General features: G+C 40.6%; 1 protein-coding gene across 1 annotated transcript in view; it reads right to left on the bottom strand.

Moving 5' to 3' along the window:
• The window catches only part of Snx7 (sorting nexin 7), a 90,669-nt gene extending 63,914 nt beyond the window's left edge, over nucleotides 1-26,755 (bottom strand). The window contains exons 1-2 of the mRNA XM_052179343.1: nucleotides 26,549-26,755; nucleotides 4,974-5,156 (exon numbers count right to left, since the gene is read on the bottom strand). Of these exons, the coding sequence (XP_052035303.1) occupies nucleotides 4,974-5,156; nucleotides 26,549-26,710 (345 nt within the window). The 5' untranslated portion in view covers nucleotides 26,711-26,755. The remainder of the gene's footprint in view (nucleotides 1-4,973; nucleotides 5,157-26,548) is intronic.
• Between the last annotated feature and the right edge of the window lie 828 nt (nucleotides 26,756-27,583).

Raw genomic sequence — 27,583 nt, 5'->3', positions numbered from 1 at the left:
ACTCACAAAGCATCAATTAGTCACTCTCTAGTGGACCGAGCACCAGGCACAACAAACAGGTTCATGAGCCACTTCCAAAGCAATAAACTGGTGTGACCATTAATACCAATGAAAGCATTCAAGCAATGGCCGGTGAGAATGTGATTCAGCTGTATATTCTCACAGCCACTCCCAAGTCTTTAGTAAACACAAAATGATCTATTAAAAATTCCAGCATAAAGATGCCAAGCCCTATCAAAGAATCAGTCCATTCTGCCCTCTTCACGCTGCCACTGGCTTAAAGGAATTTTATGGCATATAACAACAATTGAAGAAAATAGAAAATGAGTTCAATTCTAAGCAGACCATTCTTTCTTTCTACTTCAGGACCTTATACTCCCCTTGTGTGGGATACAAATGGCAAAGCAGATATAGTCATCTGAGTTTAGAGGATGACTAATTCCCCTACAGTAGACGTTAGAATCACCATCCCACCTAGAGCCGTCATATTTGTTCACTCAGAGCCGTAAGATGAACTGAATTTGATGACAGATCCCAACAGAATGAACATGTGTTCTAAAGAGTGTGCTTCAAGTATCAATAATGCTTCTAACTGGAATGCAAGTATCTATGGAAGCAATGTTACAAATACTTTTGTTCAACAAATGCTGGTATTCTAAGCTCAGATTTACAAAACTGCTTTTGAGATAAATGAGTCTTAATAATCAGTCCATCAGTGGAGGACAACAGCTATTGCCTGCATACTATCAGGCATTTGTATGCTTCATGGTGATAATATGGGAGAAAAGATCACAGTTAATATCTTAGATTTATTTCCATAATCCCTAAGGGAAAGGGATCTCTATGTGCCCAAAGGATAAAGCAGTTCGTCCAAGCAATCGCCTCAGAATGTTATGGAAGAGAAGCAGGAAGAATTTGGGGCCCAGAGGGGGATAGGAACTCCACAGGAAGACCAACAAAGTCAACTAACCTGGACCCTTGGGGATCTGAGAAACTGAAGCAACAACCAGAGCATACACAGCTGGACCCAGGCCTCCCCACATATGCAGCAGATGTGCAGGCTGGCCTTCATGTGGGTCCTGAACAACTAGAGTGAGAGATATCTCAAAAGCTGTTGCCTATCCATAGGATTTGTTCCTCTAGCTGAGATGCCTTGTCTGGCCTCAGTGGGAGAGATTCACCAAACCCACAGAGACCTGATGTGCCAGGGTTGACAGATACCCAGGGGGTGCCCTCTCAGAGAAGAAGGGGAGGGAGGTCTGGGGAAGGCTAGAGGAGTGGTGTCTGAGGGGAGGGAAAATGAGCAGAATGTAAAGAAAGTTAAAAAAAAAAAAGATTGTCAGTCTCAAGAATAAAGGTTTTTTCTCATAAAACAGATGCATTGAATGTGGGAGTCCCTTATATAGCTGGTTTACTGTTAAATTAGCCCAAGCTCGGCTTATTGATGTGTACAGGTGACTTTGTATATAGACCTCAGTATGATGAATGGCAAATTATAAAACTGAAACTGGAGCTGAGGATATATTTCAATTCATGCCTAGCTTGCCAACACAAGATACTCAGCACTGAACACACCAGGTAGGCTTGGGCCCAGGAGTCCTCTGAGCACTCAGGAAGTGCACACAAGAGGCTAACACATTCAACACATCCCAGCTGGCTAGTGACTTCTCTTCTTTCCCCAGAGAAGCCATCCATACACGTCCAATGTTTGTGACAAGTTTATGTCTTCCTTCATACAATTCAAAATTAAACAAGTATTCATAAATTAACATCATTGTATTTTTCCATCATCATCTATATTTTGAAAGCAGAAATATCTGCCCACCAAGTGTGCCCTGACCAGAGATAGAGTCTTAGGTTCATAACTGAACAACACTAGCATTCAAAAAAACTTTATAGAATAAATTATTTCATTAGTTATAATAAGCAAATAACAAATAATTTTGATAACACAACCTACATCTAATAGATGTTTATATATTTATATATGTAATGTATATTCACAGTATATATGTACAGTTTATATACTGGGATAAAAGTAATAGAAAGTAGAAAAGGGCACTTAGTTTGTGATAACCTGAAAGTCAAGTTTGCCACATCCATACACAGACAGGTAAAAACGTAATAGAAAAAGATGTACGGAAGGAAAAGGGTCACGCTGAAGTCCAGCTCTGCCGATGACTATGCTGAACACCTCTTGCAAGGCTCTAGAGTTTCATTTTGCAATGGAAGAAAGTGAGAACGAGTAATAATGTGCAAATTCTCAAATTGTTTTCTAGTATGTAGAATGTGTTTAAAGCATTACCTGTCAGTGTAGTCACCACTGAAATCAGCTGGTAAAATACATTCCAATATCACTGTCATTAATCAATGTAGACAGTGGTTCAAACAATGTTCACTCAGAGTCCCCACCACTGATGCCATCTGGATCATACAACCTAATGCCATCCTTGTCATTACTACTATATAAGTAGCCCATTTAAGAATGATGTGGGAAGACAGTACAATACCTCAGCAGGGAAAGACGCCTGCCGTCAACTCACGCAACCCTGAGTTCAATCGCAGGACTCTCATGGAAGAACTACCTCAAGTTGTCCTCTAACATCCACATGTGCAGTGGCAACATGTGCATACATTCTCATGCCTACCCACCTTAAATTAACTTAAATGAAGTAGATTAAAATATGATATCAATATGGATAATTCACGGTATGTTACTGATCAGAATCAGACCTATTGGATGTTTCAAACAGGGTATCTCTGAGAAGTGCAAATGATGGGATACAAATAACTGTTTCACAGATCCAGTGAAGGCAGGCAGTCTTAGGAGAGGATGCACATGAGCCTTGAGTCTGCTCTGGACAGCATTCTGATACCAATCTATTCAGGTTTCTACAAAAGTCTTCAAAGTTACTGCTCTCACCTTATTTAAAGATTAAGAAACTGATTTTTTTTAAAAGAGGTTGATAAAAAATACCCATGACACACAGCAAAGAAAGAAACCTCTGCTCAATTCCACACACTCTTGCTGAAACCCTTCTCGATACCACAAAAATAGTGAAAGACTTCCTTCACTCATTCAAGAAAAGAGTTAGATTTTAATCAAGTAGATCCAGAAAATTGTATTTGGAATTACAAAACCTTCCTTGAAGGGCTAGAGAGATGTTTCAGCAGCTAAGAGGATCTTAACTTCTTCCATAGGATCTGGGTTCAATTCTCAGCACCTACATGTCAGCTCACAACTGTCTGTAACTCCAGGATCCAACACCCTCACACAAACATCTATGTAGACAAAGCAGGATTGCACATAAAAATAAAGCACACACACAGACACACACAGAGACATACACATACACACACACACACACACACACACACACACACACACACACACATACAAAACTCTTCCTTAAGAAGCTCATACTCCCTGAACATAAATACAAATCAAATCCACATGCCCTTTTCTACTTGTCAGTTACTGACCACTTACTACACATAGTTAAAAGTTTTATATTGATTACTTCACTTAAGTCAATTGTCAGAGCAAGGCTCACTCTGAGTTACATAACCAGCTACTAAAAATGTCGTGTTTTTTTTTTTCTTTTCTTTTCTTTTTTTTTTTTTTTTTTTTTAGCTCTAAGGACTATGTGGCTTGGAATTGATACATTTTCAGTTTCATTTCTGTAACAACTTGGTACTTTACATTCCTTAAGGGTTCCTTTGAAAGAACAGAGGACCTGCTGGGAGGCATGGAGCAGCTAGAGAAGCCTTCTTAGACAGCTCATACCTTGAGTTTTGAAAAATAAATAGCATTCATTCCATCTTAGGAGATGTAAGACAGAAGGAAATACATATTTGGATTCATGAGACCAAGAGGTAGCTGTAATACTCAGAGCGTAGAAACAGCTCTACCTGAGCAGACAAGGGGCTCAAGGGTAGAAGAGATGAGTCTGTGGGCAGAGCTGGCCCCGACCTGAGCTCACGTGACCTGGCTCAGAGGGACTGATTGCCCTTTGCACTGGAGGAAATGAGGAGCCAAGGAAAGAGAGTCCATAGCTACACTTCAGGAACACAGGGCCAAGTGTGGCAGCTGTGCTGAGCGATGAGATTGCAGAGGCACAGTCCAGAACCTCTCAGCTGCAGAGATGCTCTTTAGCAACAGAGAGCTACACTGGTAAGGGGTGAACCTTCCTAAAAAAACAAAAAAAAACAACAAAAAAAAAAACAAACAAAAAAACATTTAACTTTCAGAGAGAAATTGCTTGTAAAAAAATGGACTTAATGAAACAGAGTATATTTAGTTTTGTTTTGTCTGACATTAGCTTTCTCTGTGTAAAGAAGGCCAAACTTGGTCTCCAAATCAGTTTCTCTTGTATTGTTGAACAAGTATTCCGCCTGCACACTACGGAGGCAGTTTGCTTCTATCTGAGAAAGAAACAGTATTACACTTTGTAATCCTCAGAAAAATCTATCACTATAAAATGTTGCTGTGTCCTGGTTTTACTGATTTGCTCTCTGTATTAGGAACACAGGACTCTTCTTTTCCAAAGGAATCAATCTAATTATTTACTTATTTGGAGTGTTTCTTTTGAGATAGTGCCTCACGAAACCAGGCTCTCCTTGAACTCTGCATTGCCAGGGTGGCCTTAAACTAGAGCTTTGTCTGACCTAGCCTCCAAGTGCTAGGATGTAAAGCACTGCCCACCACTCCAGGCTAATTGTCATTTCTATGATTAAAAACCTACGTCTTCTTATTCTTAGCTGCTCAACTAAAAAGGGCCATTTTATAAAGTCAATTCAAATATCAAATTTCATAGGAACCAAGTAAAGTTATGTCAGATGAAATCTCCTGCCCCAAATGGCTTTAAGAAAGAAAAGTCAATGGACAAGATTCTGCAACACTGAACTCGATGACCAAGAAGTGTTTACAGAAGCTCAGAGTGCATATGGCATCTTGCTCCCTCAGAAGTTACCTTGGTTATGATCCTGTAAGTGACGAAAGTTTCAATTGTAGTGACATGGCTCTCAGGCGCGTCAACTGTAATGAAGAGATCCTTTAAATCTGGTCCATCTTCAAACTTGATTTGGTTTATCATCGACAAAGGGGATGTTGGCATCATAGGGCTAAATGAGTTCATGTCCATCAGCGAGGCATCCTAAGGAACAAAGCACTTACAAAGTTAACATCAGACGCATGGGAGATTGCTCACAGCATGAAGGAGGGGCTTGCTGCACAGCATGAAGATGTGAGTTCAGATCCCCAGGAACCACTTAAAAACCAGGTGTGGTGTGCATATCTGTAATCTCATGACCAGGAAGGCAGACATGGTTGATTCTCTGGACTTACTGGCCTGCCATTCTATCTGAATATATTGAGTCCAAGTTGAATGAAGCACTGACCTCTGAGCTCCAAATGATAGCACATACACACATATAATGAACACTCTTTCTCACAGATATATATATATATACACACACATATATACATATGTGTGTGTATATATATGTATACACAAAAACATATAACCCACACACTCATACAAAAAAATGACTTGAGAAGAATGAGTAACAATTCTCGATTTCTGAGGTGTTACTAATATTAATAAAATACGGCAAAAACAAAAAGCACTTCTGGACTCATAGTTGGATGTGTTCGGTAAGTATTTTTATATGGATACTAAACATTTATTTTCATGCTTGCTCATAAATACTACCTTAATAACAATGAAAAATGTTATAAACTTTCAAGAATTCCTATGCTTTGAATATTTGTATTCTCAAATACAATTCTCAATATCTCTAAAATACAAATTGAACCTTACTTCTTTGGGTTTTTGTTTTGTTTTGGTTTGGTTTTTGGTTTTTTTGGATTTGGTTTTTTCGAGACAGGGTTTCTCTGTGTAGCCCTGGCTGTCCTGGAACTCACTCTGTAGACCAGGCTGGCCTTGAACTCAGAAATCTGCCTGCCTCTGCCTCCCAGAGTGCTGGAATTACAGGCGTGCGTCACCACCGCCTGGCTTGAACCTTACTTCTTAATGCAATAGTTTTAAGAAACATGATTGAGTTATGAGGTAAAGTCTTAATAAGTCGCTTTCGCAAACTCTATTGTGGGACTGGTGGGGAGGGCAATAACTAACCATTTTTCTACTACATGTGAGGACACAGAAAATATAAAATAAAATAAAACAAAACAAAACACCATTACAGAAACAGAGTAGTCCTGCCAAGGTACCAAACCTGCCAGGCAAGATTTGAGCCAAGTAGTAAAGAACAAATTTTATGGTTAATTAGATACATAAAAATAAAGAAACAAGAAAATTCCCTGAAACAAAAGTTTAATTAGGTAGATAATTTTCATCTCCATGACAGGATAAAATAAACTCTATCCAAATGATAGACCATAATAAGATGATCCAAAGTAATGTTCTGTATGTTTTCAACATCTATTTTATTTTAATTATATATACATATATATGTATATATATATTGACTGATTGTGTGTGTGTGTGTGTTTGTGTGTGTGTGTGTGTGTGTGTGTGTATGTGTGAATGCATGTGCAGGGGCCTACACAAGCCTTTACAAGATGTCAGATCCCCCAGAGCTGTAGTAACAGGTGGTAGTACACCATACCATGTGGTATTTGAAACTATAACTTGGATCTTCTGTAAGAGCAGTAAACAATCCTAACTCCTGAGCCCCTCTCCAACCCAATGCAGTAGTTAGAAAAAAATTCCATGTGGTCACTAAAACAAGAGTTTAAAAAAACCTGTGTCCAATTGAATGCCAATGTTTCCTATATGCCTGATCTAGGAAAGGGAAGTAGAACAAAGGGGAGAAGAAATAAAAAGGCACAGAGAACAAACTTATCAACCAGACAGAAACAAAGTAAGTTAGCAGAAGTCCTTTCAGATGCTGAGACATCTCACATCATCTCGGTCAAGTACAATCCATCTAAGCTTTTATGCTTAGCGGACTAGAAAGAAATAGATCCTTAAAATTTGTTCTTCCCTAACAAAGATGTTGTTCTTGGTTTATATTATTTTCTATGTGGCTTTCTTCGTTTTCCAAATATTTTAAAAGATCAATGTATTTGGTTTTAGAATAAGACAACTATTTTAAAACTGCACCAGTCAACCCTGTACATGCTAATGTTCAGAAGCAGTAAGAAACATGACAGTAAGTTAAGAGAGTTGCCTGGGTCCATTTGACAGGAACTCATTTATTTTGTGTTTATTTTTTTTTCAGCTCATCGATGTTAGATAGCTAAATAGATAATTTAAAGTTCACAACAATGACAAAAAGAGAATAACTATCTAAAATAAACTATGAGATGCTACACAACAGAACCCTAAGAAGCCATGAACAGAATTCAGCCAATAGTTCACCAGTATGTACAAAAATTTCTTTCACAAACCATCCCATATTAATAACAGTTTTCTAAACTGACAGAGCTTTAATTTGGTAGACAAACGTCCTTGAGACTTCCCTGACCTGCGTGCAGCCCCGTACTCCAGCCCTCTCTTGAACCCACCCACTCTGCTCACCACCACCCACCTCTTTTACCTACTAATTTTGTGTTCTGTTTTCTCTGCTTCAAGTGCAGCCTTTTGTAGCGTGGGAAGGATCTGGGTTGGCTTATGAGGGCTCACAATTCTGAGGCATGCAGTGGAGTGTCATAAAAATATGCTTCCATATCCAGCAAAGGAAGAAAATTACAGGCTGAATATTTAGCAGCATGGATGATTTCAGTAGAGGGATTTAAATTACCATGAATCCCTCAAAAACACTCTCAAGACCTCCATTAAAACCAGCTATCCAACGTGTTTTAGATTTGTTCTCTCCCACAAAGAGGAAAAAAAAATATATGGTAATCTTACTTAAAAATGTACCTTGATATAAATAACTGAGGGAAATGAGATACACAGAAGCAATTAAGCCATTTAACCTTGTGTGGCTGGTGGATTTGAAAAATGAATCCTTAACACATGTTTTTTCTCTAACAAAGGATTCATCCCCACCATCTCTTTCCCCTTCCTTCTTCCTTGTCTCCCAACTTGGAAACCTATAGTTTCTGAAATCAATGTCACGAATGGCAAAATCATCTACAAATAAAATACAGGTTTCTCTGTTGTTATTCTTGGTTCAATAACTGTTTTCTGCTCTCAGTTCAACAGTGCCCTCCAAACTAATACCCCAAATTCTCTTAAACTCATAGTTGAAGGAGTACCACCTAGTACCTCTGAATGGGACTCTTTATCCAGGTCCAGGCTCAAACCACCTAGCTCTCTGTCATGTGGAAATAACATTACCTACCACCAATTAAGGATAACTTGTGTGCCTCTGTGTGGTCATGCATACTCATGCATGTGTGGATGCACTTATGGTGGGTGCCAGCGTGTTTGCGGGTGTGACTATGTGGAGAGCAGAGGAGAGTGTGTATCATTCCTCAGGAGCTGTCTACCTCCTTTTAGACAGCATCTCACTTGGTCTCAGGGAGCAGCTGGCTGAGCAGGGAGTGCTGGGGGCCTAGGTATCTACTGTCTCTATCTCCTGAGTTCTATGCATGTAACTTGGTTTTTTGTTTCTTTTGGTTGTGGTTGTGGTTGTGGTTGTGGTTTTGGTTGTGGTTGTAGTTGTGGTTGTGGTTGTGGCTGTAAGTTGTGGTTATGGTCTGTTTGGTTTGGATTTGCTGCTGTTGGTTGGTTGGTTGAGTTTTATTTGGCTTTTATTTGTTTGTTTGTTTGTTTGTTTGTTTAGGGGAATCAAAATGAGATCCACGCACTTTAACAACTGAGCTATCTCTCTACCCCTGACAAGGCCTTTGTAGACCTGTTTAAACGTGTCCATTTGGCCTCAAACTCCTGCACAGAGCCTGTAGATTTGAGTCCAGATACCAGTATCCATATTAGGTGGCTCATAATGGCCTGTAACTCTAGCTCCAGTAAAATCCCAAACCTCTGGGTTCCATGGGAACCCAGAGGTTCCCTCCATACCCCCACCACTCCCTACCCCTCCATATACACAACATCATCCACACAATTTCAATTGGAAAATTAAATCATTACTTCATTAAAGTGACATCTAACTTAATATAAGTGGTATTCTTGTAAAAGGTATTTTGTAAAATAGGGAAGGGCAGATAAAAAGGAGAAAAGAAAGGAAAAGAAGAAACACAATGATAGCTATAGAAAAAGCCCAGGTGAGGAGCATGGCCTCCAAGTTCTTTGTTGCCTGCATGCCGGTCTGTTGATCATTTGTTATAGCAGCACTAACAAACGAATACAATGTTTTTACTTTTACCTTTGTACATTGTAAACACCAAAGGATGGAGGCAAGTGTGGAAGGAAGACACTTGATGAAGTTGCTTGCTCTGTTTTTTTCATTTTTTTATAGGTTAATCCCCAACTCATCTTGGGCTCCCAGGACATGCCTCTGTCTCTCTCCTAGTTTCTAAACTCTACAGGTGAAATAAATGACACCTACAACTGAAATGTAAAATCCAGAAGGGCTTGTCAGTAATTGAATGTTCAGAAGATAAAAGCCAAGAGAAACACATTCAAAGGTGAGCCATGACCTCTCGGGTGGCAGGGGTAGGTGTCCTTCTTTACTATCCCTTACTAACAAGCTACTCTGGACCACTCATAAATATAACATGAATACTCTGATAATGCTAAATTCCATCTGCCATCTGTGTCCCAAACAACAATTTTCTTTTTACAAGTAGAAGGGGAAGATAAATGAATGTGAGAACTGTGATAAATCAGAATACTGGCATAAAAGGGCCATGCGAATGAAAATGCTGAGACACAGAAACACCAACACCAAGAGACATCTGGTTAAAAAAAAAAAAAAAAAAAAAACCAAAAAAAACATGCAACATCAAGTGCGTCAAGTGGAAGGCGTTTGAGAAACAGGGACTTGAAGAAGCTGTTGTAAAGAAAGACACTCATCTTGATGGACCTAAATTTAGGCTTGCCAGCTGTGTTTTGATTTACAAATCCTTCCAATCTGCCTGCTTATAATAATAATAATAAAAATAAGTGAGACAGGCCCGAGAAGAGAGCCAGAGACGTGATCGGAGGAAACGCTACCACGGCTGTTTTCTGTAGCGGAGCGCACGACTTCCTAATCTTGTTTGACATAATTTTTATTTCTCGGTAGTATATACTTCCTTATAAGTATGTACTACAATTCATTTATCCATTCCTTGGTTTCTTTTATCTGTTAATTTCTTAACAGTGAGTGCTGCCTTGGATATGACTACATTTCCTTGGGCTATGAACACTACAGTAACATTCTGAACAAAGACATTTTTGCATAATTTTTACTTGACACAATTTTCCCTCTTGGGGGCGGTGGGGGGGGAATGCTATATAATTACAGCATGCTTTGTCTCCACCCAAGCTCATGTGGAGATTTAATTAGCAGTGTAATGATAATGAAAGGCAGTGAGATCCTGACTTTTCCAGAGTTTAATTTCTCCTTTGCAGTCTTTGAAAAATGTCCTATAAGACCTGGGACCACACAATTGGACAGCTATGAGTTCTTAACAATGTTGTTAAAAAGAGTTGTGGCGTGGAACTCTACCCTGCAACCCAAGGATGGAGGAGGTCAAGGAACAACTTTTCGGGGTTGGTTCTCTGTGACCGCTGTGGGCTCTGGGGGGTTGAACTAAGTCCTCAGACATCAACAGCAGAGTCTTTAGCCGTTGCGCCCGCTCACTGACCCACACACTGTCCTATCAGATCTCTGTTCTCACAGGGCTACTCTTGTTCTCTGTGGTGCCCAGTGACAGAGGACACTCAGCTCTTTGCCTCCTGCATTGGGCGGGCACTTGCCAGATCTGTCCTTCCATCTCCATCAGGGATTGAAGTAGCAAGAAGCCCTCACTAGATGAGGCTTCCTGATCTTGGAATAGCTAGCTTCCTCATCAATGATTTTTTTTTTCTTTATAAACTACCCAATCTCCAGTGTTATATTACAGCAACACAAAAGAAGCTTCTGACATAGTACATTAAGAGAGAAAAAAAATCTGTCCACTCAGGAAAAGGCTAGCCCCCACTCAAGTTTTATTCAGAGTTGTGAACTTGGTCAAGTTACTTGGCTTTTCTGACCTTCAATTTTTCAGATGTGAACTCTCAGAAAAGTCATATTTTACCTTGAATCATGGAGGGGCAATGAGGAGAAGATAATAAATAAATAATAAATGTGACGTGTGTAATGTCCGTTAGAAGGTGTTACATGCAGTATCTGTGTCCCTAGCAGACAAAACAGTAAATATTTGGAGATTCTTAGGCTATCTGTTATCTGTTTAAAATTTTCAACTTGGCTATTATAATGTGAAATTGTTTACAGACCGTATATAAATGACCTTGTGAACTTATGCTCTAGTAAAACTTACAAAAGTAAATATATCTTCAACCATATCTAACCATGTTTATGTTATAATAAACCCTATCGATAGCTACCTGACATATAAACTGTGTATGTTTCAAATGCAATGGAATGTCCTATTAAATTTATATTTATGTTTTACTTTTTGTAGTGATGAGACAGAACCTATGGCATTATTTATGGTAGGCAAACGCTCATCCACTTAACTACATCCTCAGAATAAGAGTCATCCTAAAAGTTAAAAAGTATAAAAATATCATACATTTAAGTATAATAAACCTATAGTCATGATTAAGGAAAAATTGTTGACTAGTTTTCTTTGTGGTATTCTTATGAAATTTAGCGATACAAATTAGAATTTTGTTTTTGTTTTAATGATTGGCATCCACATGTGTGCCTAAGTAACGGATACTGCTTTATTGTTTCAAAGTTATTTACACCAGGAATGCTAAGTCTGCACATGATAACAAGCCTTGTAAAGCAGCCGTTTCAAAGCCAGTCTGGGGTATTGGATGCATACAGGAAACATCAGCCAACTTTCCAATTGTGGATATGGTGATGACTAACTGGAAACAGAATAAGCTAGGAAAAATATTCTAACTAGAACTTCTAAAGAGGCTGGCAGTATGACTCCTACAAACACACATGCTGCACAGTTGACTGGGACATGTAGGCAGACCTGTTTTTAGCACAGCCCACAGAGGAGGGCTCTTAAGTCATAGGTAAGTGGCTCTTACAACATAATAAACTGAAACCAGTCCCTTGAACAAAGATGTGGCTAGATGGACATTTCCAGGCAAAGGGCCTAGAAAGCACACGTTTCGAGATCATTTCTGGGAAGATGTAATATGTGCTTATTACATACTGGAAAAGTCAACAGACAATTCAAATAGACACACTCAATATTTAAAGACTCCCTCAAAAAAGGGAATTATACATGAGGTACAGCATTTAGAATACATTTACAGAGTTTTGGTATCTATCTCAACAATAATTGAAAAATATATGTTCTATTTATTCTAAATTAAAAGTATACTACATCCTATATTTTATCACCACAGAGCCTCCTCTGAGTACACGGAAAGTTTTGCTCTATATCCCATACTGAATTAAGTAGTCATAATTCCTATCTCCATCTAGACTATCGATATATTGTCATAACATCCAGTCTTTAAAGCAAGCATAAGCCCCAGAAAGGCAGAAATATGCTGATAGGATCCTCGGCAGGTCTCCTTACAAATCTAAAGTAGACGACTGCACAAGAGAAGGGGGCCATCTGAAGCTCCCTGGGGAACACCGAGCCTCCTATGCGAGAGCAAGATTTCTTTTCTTTTTTTGGTTTTTCCAGACAGGGTTTCTCTGTGTAGCCCTGACTGTCCTGGAACACACTCTGTAGACCAGGCTGGCTTCGAACTCAGAAATCAGCCTGCCTCTGCCTCCCAAGTGCTGGGATTAAAGGTGTGAGCCACCACTGCCACCCGGCCTGGGAGCAAGATTTGTGTGTATTATTTTGCTTAATTCCCTCAACAACCCAATGCAAGTTAAATGCGATTTAACTGCCAACCAGAGTTTAAGTTGTATTGGAATACCAAAATTTACAGAGCTAACATATGCCCATTATCACTACAAACAAACAAATAAATAAACAAATAAATAAAGCACCTACTACCATGGTTTTATTTCATTTAACGAATGTTCACCAAATCCCCATTATGTGATACTGTAAGTCTGGCACTGGGCTCAAGATGCAAGAGGGGTCAGGACTGGGGGCACTCCCGCTCTCATGGAGCTTCTATAGTAGCTGGGTGGGTGGGAAGGAAGTAATATGTTTATTTATAAACAGTAAATAAACCCTAGAAAAACAAGAGCGCTTGCCTGTAAGGCAATGGTAAGCTTTGCTGACCTTCTTTTGTTTTTGTTTTTAATTAGATATGGTTGCATGAAACTTTATTCCTAGCCTTTGGAGAGCTGAGACAGGAGGATGGCATGTGAGTTGGAGGTACACTCAATCACTTAGCCACTGTCAGTCTATAAATGCTTGAAAACAAAAGAAAAAAAAAACCTACTCAATGAAGAGTAGGTTTCAGTGAACCATAAACCTTGCTGCCTTGCTGAGAAAAACTTGAAAGAGCAGGAAGGAAGGGTGTTTTAAAGCTGCCTTGGAAGGGGAGGGCTCTAAGGAGACACTCACAAGTCACTGTTAAATCCTGAGGAAGGAGAAGTACCATAAATTATCAACCACCCAAGACAGGAAAGAGGTCAATACTGAAGGCACAGAGAGGAGATGGAGGGATGGATAGTGGGTTTTAATGAAAGAACAACCAACAAATAAACAGTTGAAAACGAACTGAGTTAGTTAGACTTTGAGGTATTCACATCTTTGTGTGGTAAGTCCTTGAGAGAGCTGGAAAACTCCAGAATGAATGGCCCTTGAAATCCAACAGCAAGGTGTTTGCCACGTAACTGGACCCTGCTGAGAAGCTGTGTCTTCTACCTGATCTGACTGGGACAAAGTATGGGCATTAGCCAGTTACAAGCAATTAGTCGTAAAGCCAAATGCAGTTACACTTAACCTCAATTACACTTCCAGGATGTATTATCTCACGGAAAGTTTGTCCCTTTTAAAAATATTTAATACTTTATTACAAACTTCGTTTTCTTTCTTCAGAGCGCCCCAGTGCATTAGCTGCCTAAAACTTTCCTACAGGACCAAGGTCAGAGGTAGCAGGATTCATCCTGCAAGAGGACTACGCCACCTTTTAATGGCCAGGCAATTTGGAATTTACCTTTCTCATCAAGGAAAATCAGTCAGGAGGTCTGAACCAGAGACTTGCCTTGGACAGCAGGATGCATCTGAACAAAAGATTCCAGAACCACTGCCCATGGCCATCAGGGTTCTTCTCCCTCTAACAAAAGAACTGCGTGTCTTAGTTGTGAGCCATTTCCTCAGCACGGACTCAAAAGGAAGAGGATTTGCGGGGCAGACTCACAGCCCACCAAGAAGCACAGTTCGGCCCCAGCCAACGGGGCAAGAAGCAAGAAATAAGTGTTCACTGTGAGTAAACCAATGAGACTTTGAGATCGCTGTACTACAGCACTCTAGTGAAAATAGAAGATGCTCAAGAAGTCGAAACAGATATTCCCCTTCAATTATCTGATTCTTTGTACAAGAAAAACAATTAGTGTTCTCTCTCTCTCTCTCTCTTCTCTCTCTCTCTCTTCTTTCTTTTTCTCTCTTTTTCTTTTGAAGACTCATCTGCTAAGAATCTGATGGTTTTGGTCACAAATAGCAAGGTTTCCATTTTAATTAGAACCAGACTTTCTACTGTTCAGATTTCATTTTAAAGGATGAAACTGTTTTTTGTCTTGAAACACATAAGTGTCTACCAATCACATCATAACAACAAAAACCCCTCTGTGGGCAGGAATGACGGCACAGGCCTGTGTGGTTCTAGCACGGAAGAGGCAGACAGAGAAGAAGGATGAGTTCAAGGGCAGGCTGGGCCATGTAAGGCCTCGACTCAGACAAAGCAAAATCTAACAACAATTTAAATTGATAGTAAAATGAATAATCTTAAACTATGATTAAAAATACAACAACAAGGCACTTCAAAAATACCACAGCACATTGGTCACGGTGCTATGTGCCTTCAACCTCAGTATTCAGGGCAAAGGACACAGTGGGCTGAGAGTCTGAGGTCAACTTGAGACATATAATGGACTCTGGCTCAGAGAAAATAAAACAAAACTAAAGTTGCCAATTAAAGAAGTCAGATATAAAATTCCATAGCAGGTACAGCTCTACTCATAATTAACAAATCTCTGAAGGCAAAGGGTAGTAGAGTAGTGGGTGGATTTGGCTGGGTTTATGACAGATCTTATTGGGGGCCCGAAAAAAATCTTTTGCCTCCTTTGCATTCACAGTCTTACTCAATTAGCTGACTTAAGAAATTGTCTCCCTCACAACAATGGGTGGATTTTAATATATGTAAAAGGTACCTCAGTACAGTTGGTCCTTAAAAGAGAGAACATATCGTGCATTAGTATCTTCCTAAGTAAAAATTAAAAATAAAGGACCGAGAGACACGGCTCAGCAGTTAAAGAAGCACATTTTTTTAAAATCTAGATATGGAGACCTGAGGCAGGGGAATGGAATGTAAAGACCCAAAAGAGCTCACGACACTGACTTTTGCAGCTACACAAGTGCCATCATGCCAGCCCCGTAAGAGCTGATGCTTTCTTCTTGTCACCAAGGCCACCTATAGTCAGCACACACAAATAATAATAATAATAATAATGATAATAATAATAACAATAATAATTACAATAATTTAAAATTGATTAAAATATCCTTTTTACTATTGATCTTACTGTGTTCTAGTGATCTCAGTGTATCTGATAAAAATTGAGGTCCCTCTTTTATCTCCACTACAGATCACTGTGCTGTCCATCAGGGTTGACAGACTACTAGAGTTAATCAAACATTCTTCCAAATCAGGCAACTTATTTTCATGACATGATTTTTCAACAACAAATATAGAAACCTTAAAATCTCTATCTATCTCTACCTTTATTTCTATCTCTATCTCTACCTCTGTCTGTCTATCTATCTATCTATCTATCTATCTATCTATCTATCCATCCATCCATCTATCTATCTATCTATATGAGGCAATGATGTCAATGTTTAACTTTATTTGCACATCTTCTCTATAATGCTGAGTCCAAATAAGCAGACACTGAAGCAGGCAGATTCTGAACAGCCAGGCATCTGAGTTTCCTCTACCTACATGAAAAACTGCAACAGGCTATTATTTCAGAGATGTGCCAGGAGATACCTCTAGATCCCTCAAGGAAATAAACACAAAACTGAAGAGAATAAGATATTCCTTTTAGAGACTGAAGTCTTAAAAATGATGATAACAGCTTCCCAAAGTATCTGTGACCACCTTCTATATTGCTTCAGAGCAATACAAATAGAAACATACACTTGTGTCTATTTAAAGGAGCTGCGATCCCCTTCCCTATACAGCAGTGGTTCCTGTCCCTTTGGGGTTGAATGATTCTGTCACAGTGGTCGCCTCAGATGATCCTGCATATCAGATATTTATGCTATGATTCATAACAGTAGCAAAATCACAGCAATGAACTAGAAATGAAGTAACTTTATAGCTGGTGGTCATCACAACACAAAGGACTGTACTAGGAAGGTTTTGAACCACTGCTGGAGAGGTCTCTGCCCTATTCTGCACTGGATTTTCCAGCCTTAAACTTTGCTTTATAAACTATTCATCTCTTACCATGTTGCCCCTTTACATTCAGAATTGCCTCCCAGCCTTCTAGCCAAGCCCTCTGAGTCAGGTGCCAGTGACTTACTTTTACAAAAACGGAGTTTGTTAATGATTCCCCTGTCATTTGTGCACCTGGTATTTGTCTCTTTCATTCAATACAAGGAGGCAGCTTTATCCAGATCCAGGCTCAACCCAGCTAGGTTTCTGTCATGTGGAAATAACATTACCTACGACTGATTAAGAATAATTTGGTTTCCTTCTACTTAGTGGCATATCTGGATTGGAGAAAAAAAATATAATGCAAACTGACTTTACTGGAACTAGATAATTAGCAAGTTATTGTTAATAATTGGGTCTATAAATCTAAAACTGTCAAAGCCCATATTATTTGCCAATACAAATGGATACTAAATACCAAACATTCTGTATTTAATTGTTCTACTCTACTACTTTGAATGACCTTAGTTTATTGGGAACATGCAAGCAATGAAAGCATTACAGAGAAGAAAAATTATCTATTTATAAGGCAGAATTCATTGATATCAGGCCATTCACAATAGTGTCACCAAAAGCACAGAATAGAAAACAATTATCTCTCTGTATGGAAAGAAGAGGTACTCTGAGAGGATGTAGTTCTAAGTCACACCATAAATTGCAGGAAGAATTTTGTTTTCTTGATCACACAGAGGTAAAGACCACAGTCAGCTCACACGTGGCAAGGAAGCAGACATAGATCACCACCAGAGAATCCTCTTCAGAAGCATCTGAGTCATCCTTTCAGCAATGGGTTCTAAGAGACTGCATTTTAAAATAGCTCATAAGATATGCAATTGATCATCAAGACACTGAGTAAAAGGGGTAGAGAAGAGAGCAAAACTAATTCATGCACTGATCATCGGGAACATGACCACTCACCCAAGTGTGTGAGCACACAGAATACAAGAGAGGCAGAAGATGTGGGGAGTAAACAGCCCATTCTCAGAGGTAACCACAAGTGGTGATTTGAATATGCTTGGCCCATAGAGAGTGGCACTGTTGGGGGGTGTGGCCTTGTTGGATGAAGTGTGTCAGTGTGGGAGAAGGCTTGGAAACCCTCCTCCTAGCTGCTTGGAAGTCAGTCTTCTCTCCTGTTTGCCTTAGAAACAAGATGTAGAACTTCTCCAGCACCATACCTGCCTGGACACTGCCATATTTTTCTGCTTTGATAATAATGGACTGAACCTCTGAACCTGTAATCCAGCCCCAATTAAATGCTGTCCTTTATAAGAGTTGCCTTCCTTGTGGTACCTGGGAACCACAACTAAAATAGCACCTAAGTAACATAGCATGTTAAAACTGCATTGGAATACCCCTTACTATTACAGCTCCTAAGGGAAAGGTATCCTGGCAGAGCCAAGGAATACCACAAAATCACACCACACAACACACACAAGAGATTTATTGAGCCAGAAAAACAAGTGAAGGTTGTCTACTTGGATGAGAAGCAGCAGAAAACTGAACAGAAGACAAGGTTTATAAAGGGTTTCTAGGAGAAATATTCTTAAGGATAGTTCAAGAGTCACACCCGGCTTTCCTCTGATACTATTTAATTATCCAGGCTGTACTATCACCTTTAGTGACAAGACTCAGGCTGGCACTGTGTAAACCTTCTTATTTCAGAAATTGCATTAAGAAAACTTGTTGGCTAAGCACAACTCCTGAATCAGTGGAAGACATATTTCTCTGCAGTGTGCAAGTCCCACCTTTGGAGACTCCAGCCATCAGATTCCACCTATACATTATATGAGTGGGGAGCTGGACCCCACCCCTAAGGAGCTCCAGTGGCTAGACCTTGTCTCTAAGGAGCTCCAATGGCCAGGCCCCAGCCTCCAGACTTCCCCTCCCAGACTCAAGGCAGAAGAATGCCCCCACCCTACCATACAGGAAAAACGTAATTCACCAATCCCTGAGTTTACCCCAAGATCAGGCCACATAATCCCCCCAATCCCAGGCTACCCTGGAAAGCTTCACCCCTGCTCTCCTAGAAACCCTTTATAAACCTTGTCTTCTGTTTAGTCTTCTGCTGCTTCTCACCCAAGTAGACAACCTTCACTTGTTTTTCTGGCTCAATAAATCTCTTGTGTGTGTTTGTGTGGTGTGATTTTGTGGTATTCCTTGGCTCTGCCAGGATACCTTTCCCTTCTGAGCTGTAATAGTTACATTGGGAAACACTCTCACACCCACATACCTGCCCAACAGGAGTGGAGTTCTAACACTTCCATCCGGGAATCCTTTCCCATGGGAGCAAACACTTTCAAAACTCAACTTTGAACTGAATGATACTTCACTGATTTTTCACTCTACAGTCCTGGTTGTGACCCTCACACTGTAAACATTTAACTCACCCAGCCCACAATGATTCTTCATAAAGAGTAAAGAATAAACCGAAGTATTTCCTAAGCTAAAGTACCTTGCTTCTTCTGAAGACTTTCTTTACAGCTACAGTTACCCAAACATGACCTTGGTGAGTACCATTGCTTATTCTCCTTCAGGGTGCCTGCAGCGTGTGGGGGAGGGGTACGGGAAGAGCAATGATATAGCAAAACTTCTGTCAACTTCAGATGTCAATGAAGATGATGGCATCGCTGCAGGCTCTACTTTAATACAGCATTCCAGAGAATGGAGTATCCTCGTCTGGAGATGAGACAGCAATTCTTTGCCATTTCTGACACAAGTCTATCAACGCCTCCCCATACCCCTGCCAACATAGGAGGGAGGAACACCTTCAGAGGAGGCACAGATAGTTCAGGTTACAGCACAGTAAATGCTCCTTGTGACCTTGAAAAAGCAGCATTTGTTTAGAGGAACTCCTGTGGTAATTTGTATGTATTGATCTTCCAGGCACCAAACTCCACATGAAACGCTTACCTATAAAACAGCCCTATAAAGAGGTCTCATCCAAGTGCATCGTAGCCTGACATTTCCTCCTTTAATATTAAAACTGATCATATATGCTAACTCAAACAGAGAATGTGGGGATTTCATATTTGTCTTTCCTTCCTTCATTTAGAAAAAAATAGACAAAAGCACTTCACATGTGAGAGAGCTGTGATTGCAGAGAAATTTCCAGTGGGTGGACTAGAAATGATCAGCTCTACAGTTATTTGCCCTTCTCCCTTCCTCCCTCCTTCTCTCTGTCCCTATCTCCTCCCCTCTGCTTTCACCCCTCTGAGCCACAATACAGAAACAGGCCTTAAGGTAAGAGGGACAGAGACATTCATCTAATCCTCACATTTACTGTTTGTCTTCATCTGAGTCATTGCCATCAAATGACCTTCCCCAGAGAAACTGTTTTCTAATTTTCTAATCAGTGGAGCCAGGATTTCAAATACAGGCAGTGGAGGATGGTTCATGAAGGATGCTCTGATCCTAACTACTAAGATATGCCTTGGCTGAATTCTCACAGTGACTACTAGAATCTTCCTCATTAATTAACATTCAGCCCAATTAAATGTCATAGCTCTGCTCCCAAAACCACTACTAAAAGTTGTTAAATGGGAATGTTGATGACATTACACAAGCTTAGTAATTGTTGTAGTTGTTACTATTATGGAACAATCCATCCGTCTGCATCAGTTAGGGGATATGAATGGCACTTGTGGGAGAATCCTTGCCTTGCATGCATAAGGCCCTGTATTCAATATCCAGTTCCTCAAGACAAGTAATATCAAAAATGTAGCAGTCTGAAACAAACACACCACACACACACACACACACACACACACACACTTTTCAGACAGTGCTCTATACAAAGAGGACCCTGTAGTAATTTTTGTGAACTGGCCTTGGAACCAGTAAAACACCATTTCTATCATACCATAGTATTGGTCAAGAGAATCACACCCTCTCCATGCAGAGATTCCAGGAAAGAGACACAGATCCCGTTGCTTGATAGAAGGATGGAGGTTGCATCATAGATGAACAAATGAACTGAGAGATACAAACTGGTAATCTTCATCTGAAGCTACTCTTTGCCCTTTGGTCCTATGTATGGTCTAACTAAGCTATCCTTCATTTTCAGCTTCAGGCTCCCTCTAAGTGCTGTATGCTAGAAGGCTTGCCCCTATCATGATCTCACTGTGGCAGCTCTCCTGGGGAGAAACATGAGCATGTCATCCAATGAAGGTAAAGGGGAACTCAGAATGCATGTGCCATGTTGTGTCTCTACTGTCACTGCAGCCCTGCTGGCAGTGGCCGCATTGCCCTTTAAGCACAGTTGCCCCCCTTCTCCACAACTGCAGCCTGGGACAGGTTTCACACCTTGTCCCTTTAGAGCACAGCAATGCAAATGCATTTCTGTTACTCTCAGATTTAGTGTTTCACTGGACCTTGTTGGTGCCTTAATGCAGACAATAAATCTTGTAAGTAATCCCTGCATTTGTGGCGAATGCCTTTAATGCCAGCACTTGGGAGGCAGAGGCAGGTGGATTTCTGAGTTAGAGGCCAGCCTAGTCTACAGAGTGAAGAAAGAAAGAAAGAAAGAAAGAAAGAAAGAAAGAAAGAAAGAAAGAAAGAAAGAAAGAAAGAAAGAAGGAAGGAAGGAAGGAAGGAAGGAAGGAAGGAAGGAAGGAAGGAAGGAAGGAAGGAAGGAAGGAAAGAAAGAAAGAAAGAAAGAAAGAAAGAAAGAAAGAAAGAAAGAAAGAAAGAAAGAAAGAAAGAAAGAAAGAAAGAAAGAAGAAAGAAAGAAAGAAGAAAGAAAGAAAGAAGGGAGGAAGGGAGGGAAGGGGAGAGAGAGGGAAGAAGGAAAGAAGGAAAGAAAGAAGGAAAGAAAGGAAGAAAGAAAGAAAGAAGGAAAGAAGGAAGGAAGGAAGGAAGGAAGGAAGAAGAAAGAAAGAAAGAAAGAAAGAAAGAAAGAAAGAAAGAAAGAAAGAAAGAAAGAAAGAAAGAAAGAAAGATTTTTATCAGGATAATTACTGGTAGAGTATCTAACACAAAAAAGAAATTGGGAAAACACACATGAAGTATATAGATTTCTAAACTTTATATATATTTATGTTTGTATAATTATAAATAAATAATAAATAGAATGTAGACTATATGGTATTTGATAAATAATATATAACTAATATATAATAAATATACGATACATATATAATTAATATATATTAATGATATATAATATAATAATAGATAATACTATAGCTACAAATATTATATATTTATATAGATAGATATATATCCGATAGACCAGTTGGCTGGTATTGTATGTCCCTCTGTCACTGCTGTGGTTTTCATATAGTCTTAGGAGCTTTTTGTCACTGTGTGGTTACTGGAGGTGGTGGAATCCAAAGAAGGTTAGATTTACTGGGTGTCTTACTCAGGGTTTCTATTCCTACACAAACATCATGACCAAGAAGCAAGTTGGGGAGGAAAGGGTTTATTGAGCTTACACTTATGCATTGCTGTTCATTACAAAAGGAAGTCAGGACTGGAACTCAAGCAGGTCAGGAAGCAGGAGCTGATGCAGAGGCCATGGAGGGATGTTCCTTACTGGCTTGCTTCCCCTGGCTTGCTCAGCCTGCTCTCTTATAAAACCCAAGAGCACCAACCCAAAGGTGGTACCACCCACAAGGGGCCCTCCCCACTTGATCACTAATTGAGAAAATGCCCCACAGCTGGATCTCATGGAGGCACTTCCCCAACTGAAACTCCTTTCTCTGTGATAACTCCAGCCTGCGTCAAGTTAACACACAAAACCAGCCAGTGCACTGCGAGATGCTTAGGCTTAAAGGAGTACTCATGGGATACAGACTTGGTTCATTCGAGAGAATCTTTTATATAAAACAAGACTGGGGATTCGCCTGGTCCCTCTGGCTTCCTGTTTGGAAATGTGACGGACTCCTTCTTCCACTTACCCTAGCCATATAGTGCTATGTACAGGAGCTTCTGCACAGCTGAACTGACCACCTATCCCTGAGCCTCTAGCACCCTTTGATAAGTAACTTTCTGTTATTCATAAAGTGATTTAGTCTTAGGTATTCCATAATAGCAATAAAAAAGTTGAGTGTCTCAATAATCATAATGTATTATCTCTCAAAAATAGCCTTTTATACAAGAATGTGTTATTCCTTTAAACCCCTCCAAAACAAACATTATTATTATTATTATTATTATTATTATTATTTTGCTAGTCTGTTATTAAACTTCTATTAATCATAAAATAACCTAAAAATTTCCATATTCATAGAAGACATAGTGGCTTCTACAGGTCAGCTCTTTGTTTGCAAAGTTTATAAACAAAACACAAAGTGGCTCATTCCGTGGTCTTGATAGAGACTGAAACTAGATCTGTTCCTGATCCTCATATTTCAAAACTTCTTTAAGGTCCATTTCTAAGGGCTTATTTGATTTTTAGTTCATATGACTATATGTGGATGTGTGTGCATGTGTGGATGTGGAGGTGTCCACTGAGGCTAGGATGTCCTGGAGTTATGGGTGGTTACATGTTGTACCACATGGGGGCTGGGAACCGAGCTGTGGACCTCTGCAAGAGCACCAAACACAATTTACCACTGAGGCATCCCTCCAGCCCTGATCGACTGTTTTGTAGAAACATATTTATCTATTGTATTTGAAGCTACAAGTCCTACATATCAAAAGTAAGTACACGTGATGGTGTATAATAAAAGGACAGCTTTATGTATATATATAATTTTCAAATAATGTTCAATGTGTCCCTAAAAGAAGAGATTTTGAACTTGCACGGTGGCACAGCAGGTAATGTTCTAGCTGTACAACATGATTATTAGAGCTCTGATCCCCAGAACCAAAGTAAAAGGCGGGGTGGGGCTGGAAGCCGCCTGCCAATTAGTTAACAGGAAGTAGCCTGTTAATTCCAACACAGGAGAAAGATAAAGGGACTCCCCTGAAGCAAATTGTCTATCCAAACTAGCAAAAATGCCCGCTCTGGGTTCACTGGGTGAACAAGGAAGACACCGGAAGTCAACCTCAGGACCCAAGTGAACATCACATGCTCATGGAAACATTTATACAAACCAGATACCTGTATAACACATGTCTATATCTGCCAAAAAAAAAAAAAAAAAAAAAAAGTAAGAAACTTGCCTCTTTTCTTTCAGTTAATTTTTCTTTCATTTCCTTATGACCAAGTTCAAAGACAAATTTTACATGATTTGCGGTTATTTGAATATTCTTTTCTTTTTACCTTAATGCCATGTGACATTGGTTATATTCTCTGGTTTCCTTAGTTATTCTTTTAAACCAAGACTTCCTTTCTTCTTGTTCTTCTTGTTCTTGTTCTTGTTCTTCTTGTTCTTGTTCTTCTTCTTTTCCTTCTTCTTCTTTCTTCTTCTTCTTCTCTCTCTCTGTCTCTCTGTCTCTCTGTCTCTCTCTGTCTCTGTTTTTTTTTTTTTTTTGAGACTTGAGATCAATTCCTTCCTGGTGGATTTTTGAAAACTCAACTCAACCCAGCTTGCTTTTTTTTCCACTCCTCCCTGGGCATTTTGCTGCTTAGTGTCTGTCTATCTTGACATCTAGGCATCAAGACTATGATAGGAAGAACCACATACTGCACATTTTTTCCCAAGAACATTTAGAGCTTTTTACAGAAGAACATGTATTTGCCGTGTGTGTAGAATATACCGTGGAAGGAAAATATTTTCATCGAAGTGTTTATCCTTTAGGGTGATCTGAGAGGGACACGGGAATGGATTCACAAATAGTCTATGGAGAAAATGTGACTATCGATGTAAACGTCACCAATCTTAAAGCACTATGGGGCGGAGAGAGTTGGCTTCCGAACTCCTGAGCAGACCCCATCCTGAAGCAGGCTGGATGCTAGCAGAGCTCCAGAGAGAAGAGGAGAAGAGGAAAATGGAGAGATTGGTCCAGTGGAGTCTTTCATCATTTTGCTTGTCTAATTGTGGTTAATGGTTGAAAGTTTTAACAACTTGGAATAAGCCTGGGAGTAACTGAATAGTGTTCCAGCAGAGTGTTCTCTTTAGACTTTAACCACTACTACACCCATAGGCTCCAAGGGCACAGTTCTTAACGCTCTCCAGGCAGCAAGGACAAGAAGTTAAGCAACAGCAAGTCGGGCGGGAGCATTTGTACACGTCTGAAACATACAAGGTCTAGAATCCCATTTTTTTTTTTAAAGTAGATTACAAAACCACCAGTACAGCTGTCTGTGGAGTGTATGACTTCCAATAATAACCTTTAAAAAAGAAAGCTCAGCAAACTGCTGGATCCCTAAGGAGATTTCCCCAATTCTGATACTGCTTTAGGCAATGTAGGAAGAACGTGCATTCCAATGGCTTATGGCTCCAATCCGTCATTTCCTTCTCACGGAGAGCATCTATAACTCACATTCCTGAGGACCCAAGCAAGCAAACAGCTCTACCACCTTAGAGGCATCTCTGACCACAGGGCTTCACTAAGATGGGGATCTTCCCGGGGAGGCCTGGGATACAAAGCCTGGAGAAAGAGGCCATCTGGAGACTTCGCAGCAATTCCAGGCTATTCTGATAGACAACTTCCAATCTCAACACTCCATTCTCAGTTTTGTACATTTCACACTGGTCTGAACATAAAGTATGTGTATAATGAAGAAAAAAATTAAAAAAAAAAAAACAGTATTGGGACGCTGGATGGCTCAGTAAGATGCTTGCTGTGGGGCCTGTTGACCTGGGTTTAATCCCCTAGACCCCGCATGGTGGCTGAGCTCTGATCTCCAATTGTGCAATACAGAAACATATGCTCGCGCGCGCGCGCACACACACACACACACACACACATACACACACACAAGTTTGTGTGCATAAACACACAAATAGATATTAAAATTTTCTAATATTGAAACTAAACATGAAATAATTTCAGTTTTATAATTTGAATAAAAAGAAAGGATAAGCACACATAACTGATACACCATCTACTTAGAATGCAACAGGCTGTACCCCCTCCCATGCTCTAGGGGTGCAAAATGATGTTTGTGAGTTTGGTGGCGGCGTTGGAGTCCAAGTGTGTCAGTTCCTTGCTAACTTCTGTTTAACAGCTTTAAGTTGGTGGGCTGAGTTAACATCTCAAGGAAACACCTCACTACAGTACTGGCGCCTCAGTCAGGGATACAATGCTTCCCCCTGAGCACCTTTGAAAAACTGCAGTGAGGCTGGATTGTGCCCCAAGAAAGGTATTTTTTGGTTGTTTGTTTCCAACTTTCAGGAAGAGCAAGCTTGCACCAAGTCTCTCACTAATGCCCGCTTGTCCATTTCTGTCTAATTATAACACTAGCCAGGGAGCGCCTTGGAGGCTAGATTTCCAAGGCAAATGGGAAGGAAATATGCAGGCTGGAGCTGAGGGTTGGACCAGAATAACTGCCCAACTTAAAGTCTTCAGCTCTGCCTGTGGTGGAGGCCAGGCTTTCTCAATCCTGAAAGGATTTCTACACCCAATGGTCACAGGTTTCCAGACGCTCTTACAATATGACTCAACTCTCCCAGTTACACATAACAACAGTAAATAAAAATCAACCTCCCTGCAGCAAGGCAATCGCTCTCCTAGACTTTAGGATTGTCGTCAGGAAGCCTGGAGAGGAAGGAGCAGTTTCAGGCTACCCGCCCACTGTAAGGAATGTCCCTGTCAAGCTAGGAAAAATGCAAAGACGAAGGGGGGAAAAAATCAGAACTTTTCAGACTCCATGAGCCTTGGCCCTGCCACTGGTAAGATAAAAGTGAGGAGAAGGGAACCACTGGGTCAGGCTTGGGTGTACTATCCCCAGCTCCAGATCCATCAGAGAGTTGAGTCACCCTGGAACTTTCCCTGGACAGGCAGTCCCTGCCACGGCCATGGCCCCCTGCCCTCACCTTACTGAACACCTCCAGATCGTCCTCGTCCTCGTCCAGATCCAGCACGTCGGCCTGCAGCAGACTGCAGGAACCGCTGCCACTCGGAATCGGGGCGCCGCCCCGCGGGCTCTCCCCGACCGCCAGCTCCGAGGAGCCCGACGCCAAGCGCTCGCCGTCCATCGCGGCAGTGCGCGCCCAGCCGGCCGCCGCCGCCAGCCCCGCTCCCCCGCGCGCGCCCATTGGCTCCCGAGGCGCCCTGCGCCTCCCTGGCCAGCCCAGCTCCTGCCCCTCGCCGTGCGCAGACGCGGAACTGCGGAGCCGGCGGCGCCGGGCCGGGGCGGGAGAGCGGTGGGGCCTGCCAAGCTCCAACCTGGCTCTGATCCGCAGCTGGGCTTGAAATTCTGACTCTAGGAACCCCGCCAGGGTGGGCAGTGGAGACCCAGAGGACAGGAGGTGGCGTTCTCGCGCTGACACAGCTAAGGGTTACCAAGCTTGTGAGTGAGGTAGCAGGATCTCTACCAGCTAGCTGACCCAGCTTGATTTCTTGTACCTAAAAGTGCCCTTTTCCTGGGTTGTGACATTTTTTTTTCCTTCCCAAGTCTGTCTTTACAAAGACTAATCCAAAAATTAAAGACATCAGAACCTCTTGGTTTTCGATTGATTTTTTTTTTTTTTGACTTAAAGAAATTGGACTTTGTGGTCCTTTTACTGTCGAGTTAAGGAAGCTGAGGCTGAACAATTATTTTCAGCTACTTTCTAATATAGCTTTCTCCTGGAACTCTTCCTGAAGTTAATGTGCAAGAATGTTTCCAAGCTTCAAGGCCTGCCAGCAGCCCTGGGTATTATTGTAAGGAGAAAGAAACAATCTTGCGTGCCTTTTCCTACAGTCAGTACAAAGCTGGAGCTTCTTAAGTTGTTCATTGCTTGTTTTTGATAGATTCAAAATTAATGAAAAACTGAGTACAAATTGATATATGTTAGAACTAGCTTCCATTTTTATTATTGATTCCTTTTGGTCTTATCTTTTTTTTTTCTTAGAATATGTAAATGAAG

This window comes from Apodemus sylvaticus, chromosome 4 (assembly GCF_947179515.1).
Source record: "Apodemus sylvaticus chromosome 4, mApoSyl1.1, whole genome shotgun sequence".
NCBI lineage: Eukaryota > Metazoa > Chordata > Mammalia > Rodentia > Muridae > Apodemus > Apodemus sylvaticus.
This window is presented reverse-complemented; position numbering and strand designations above follow the sequence as displayed.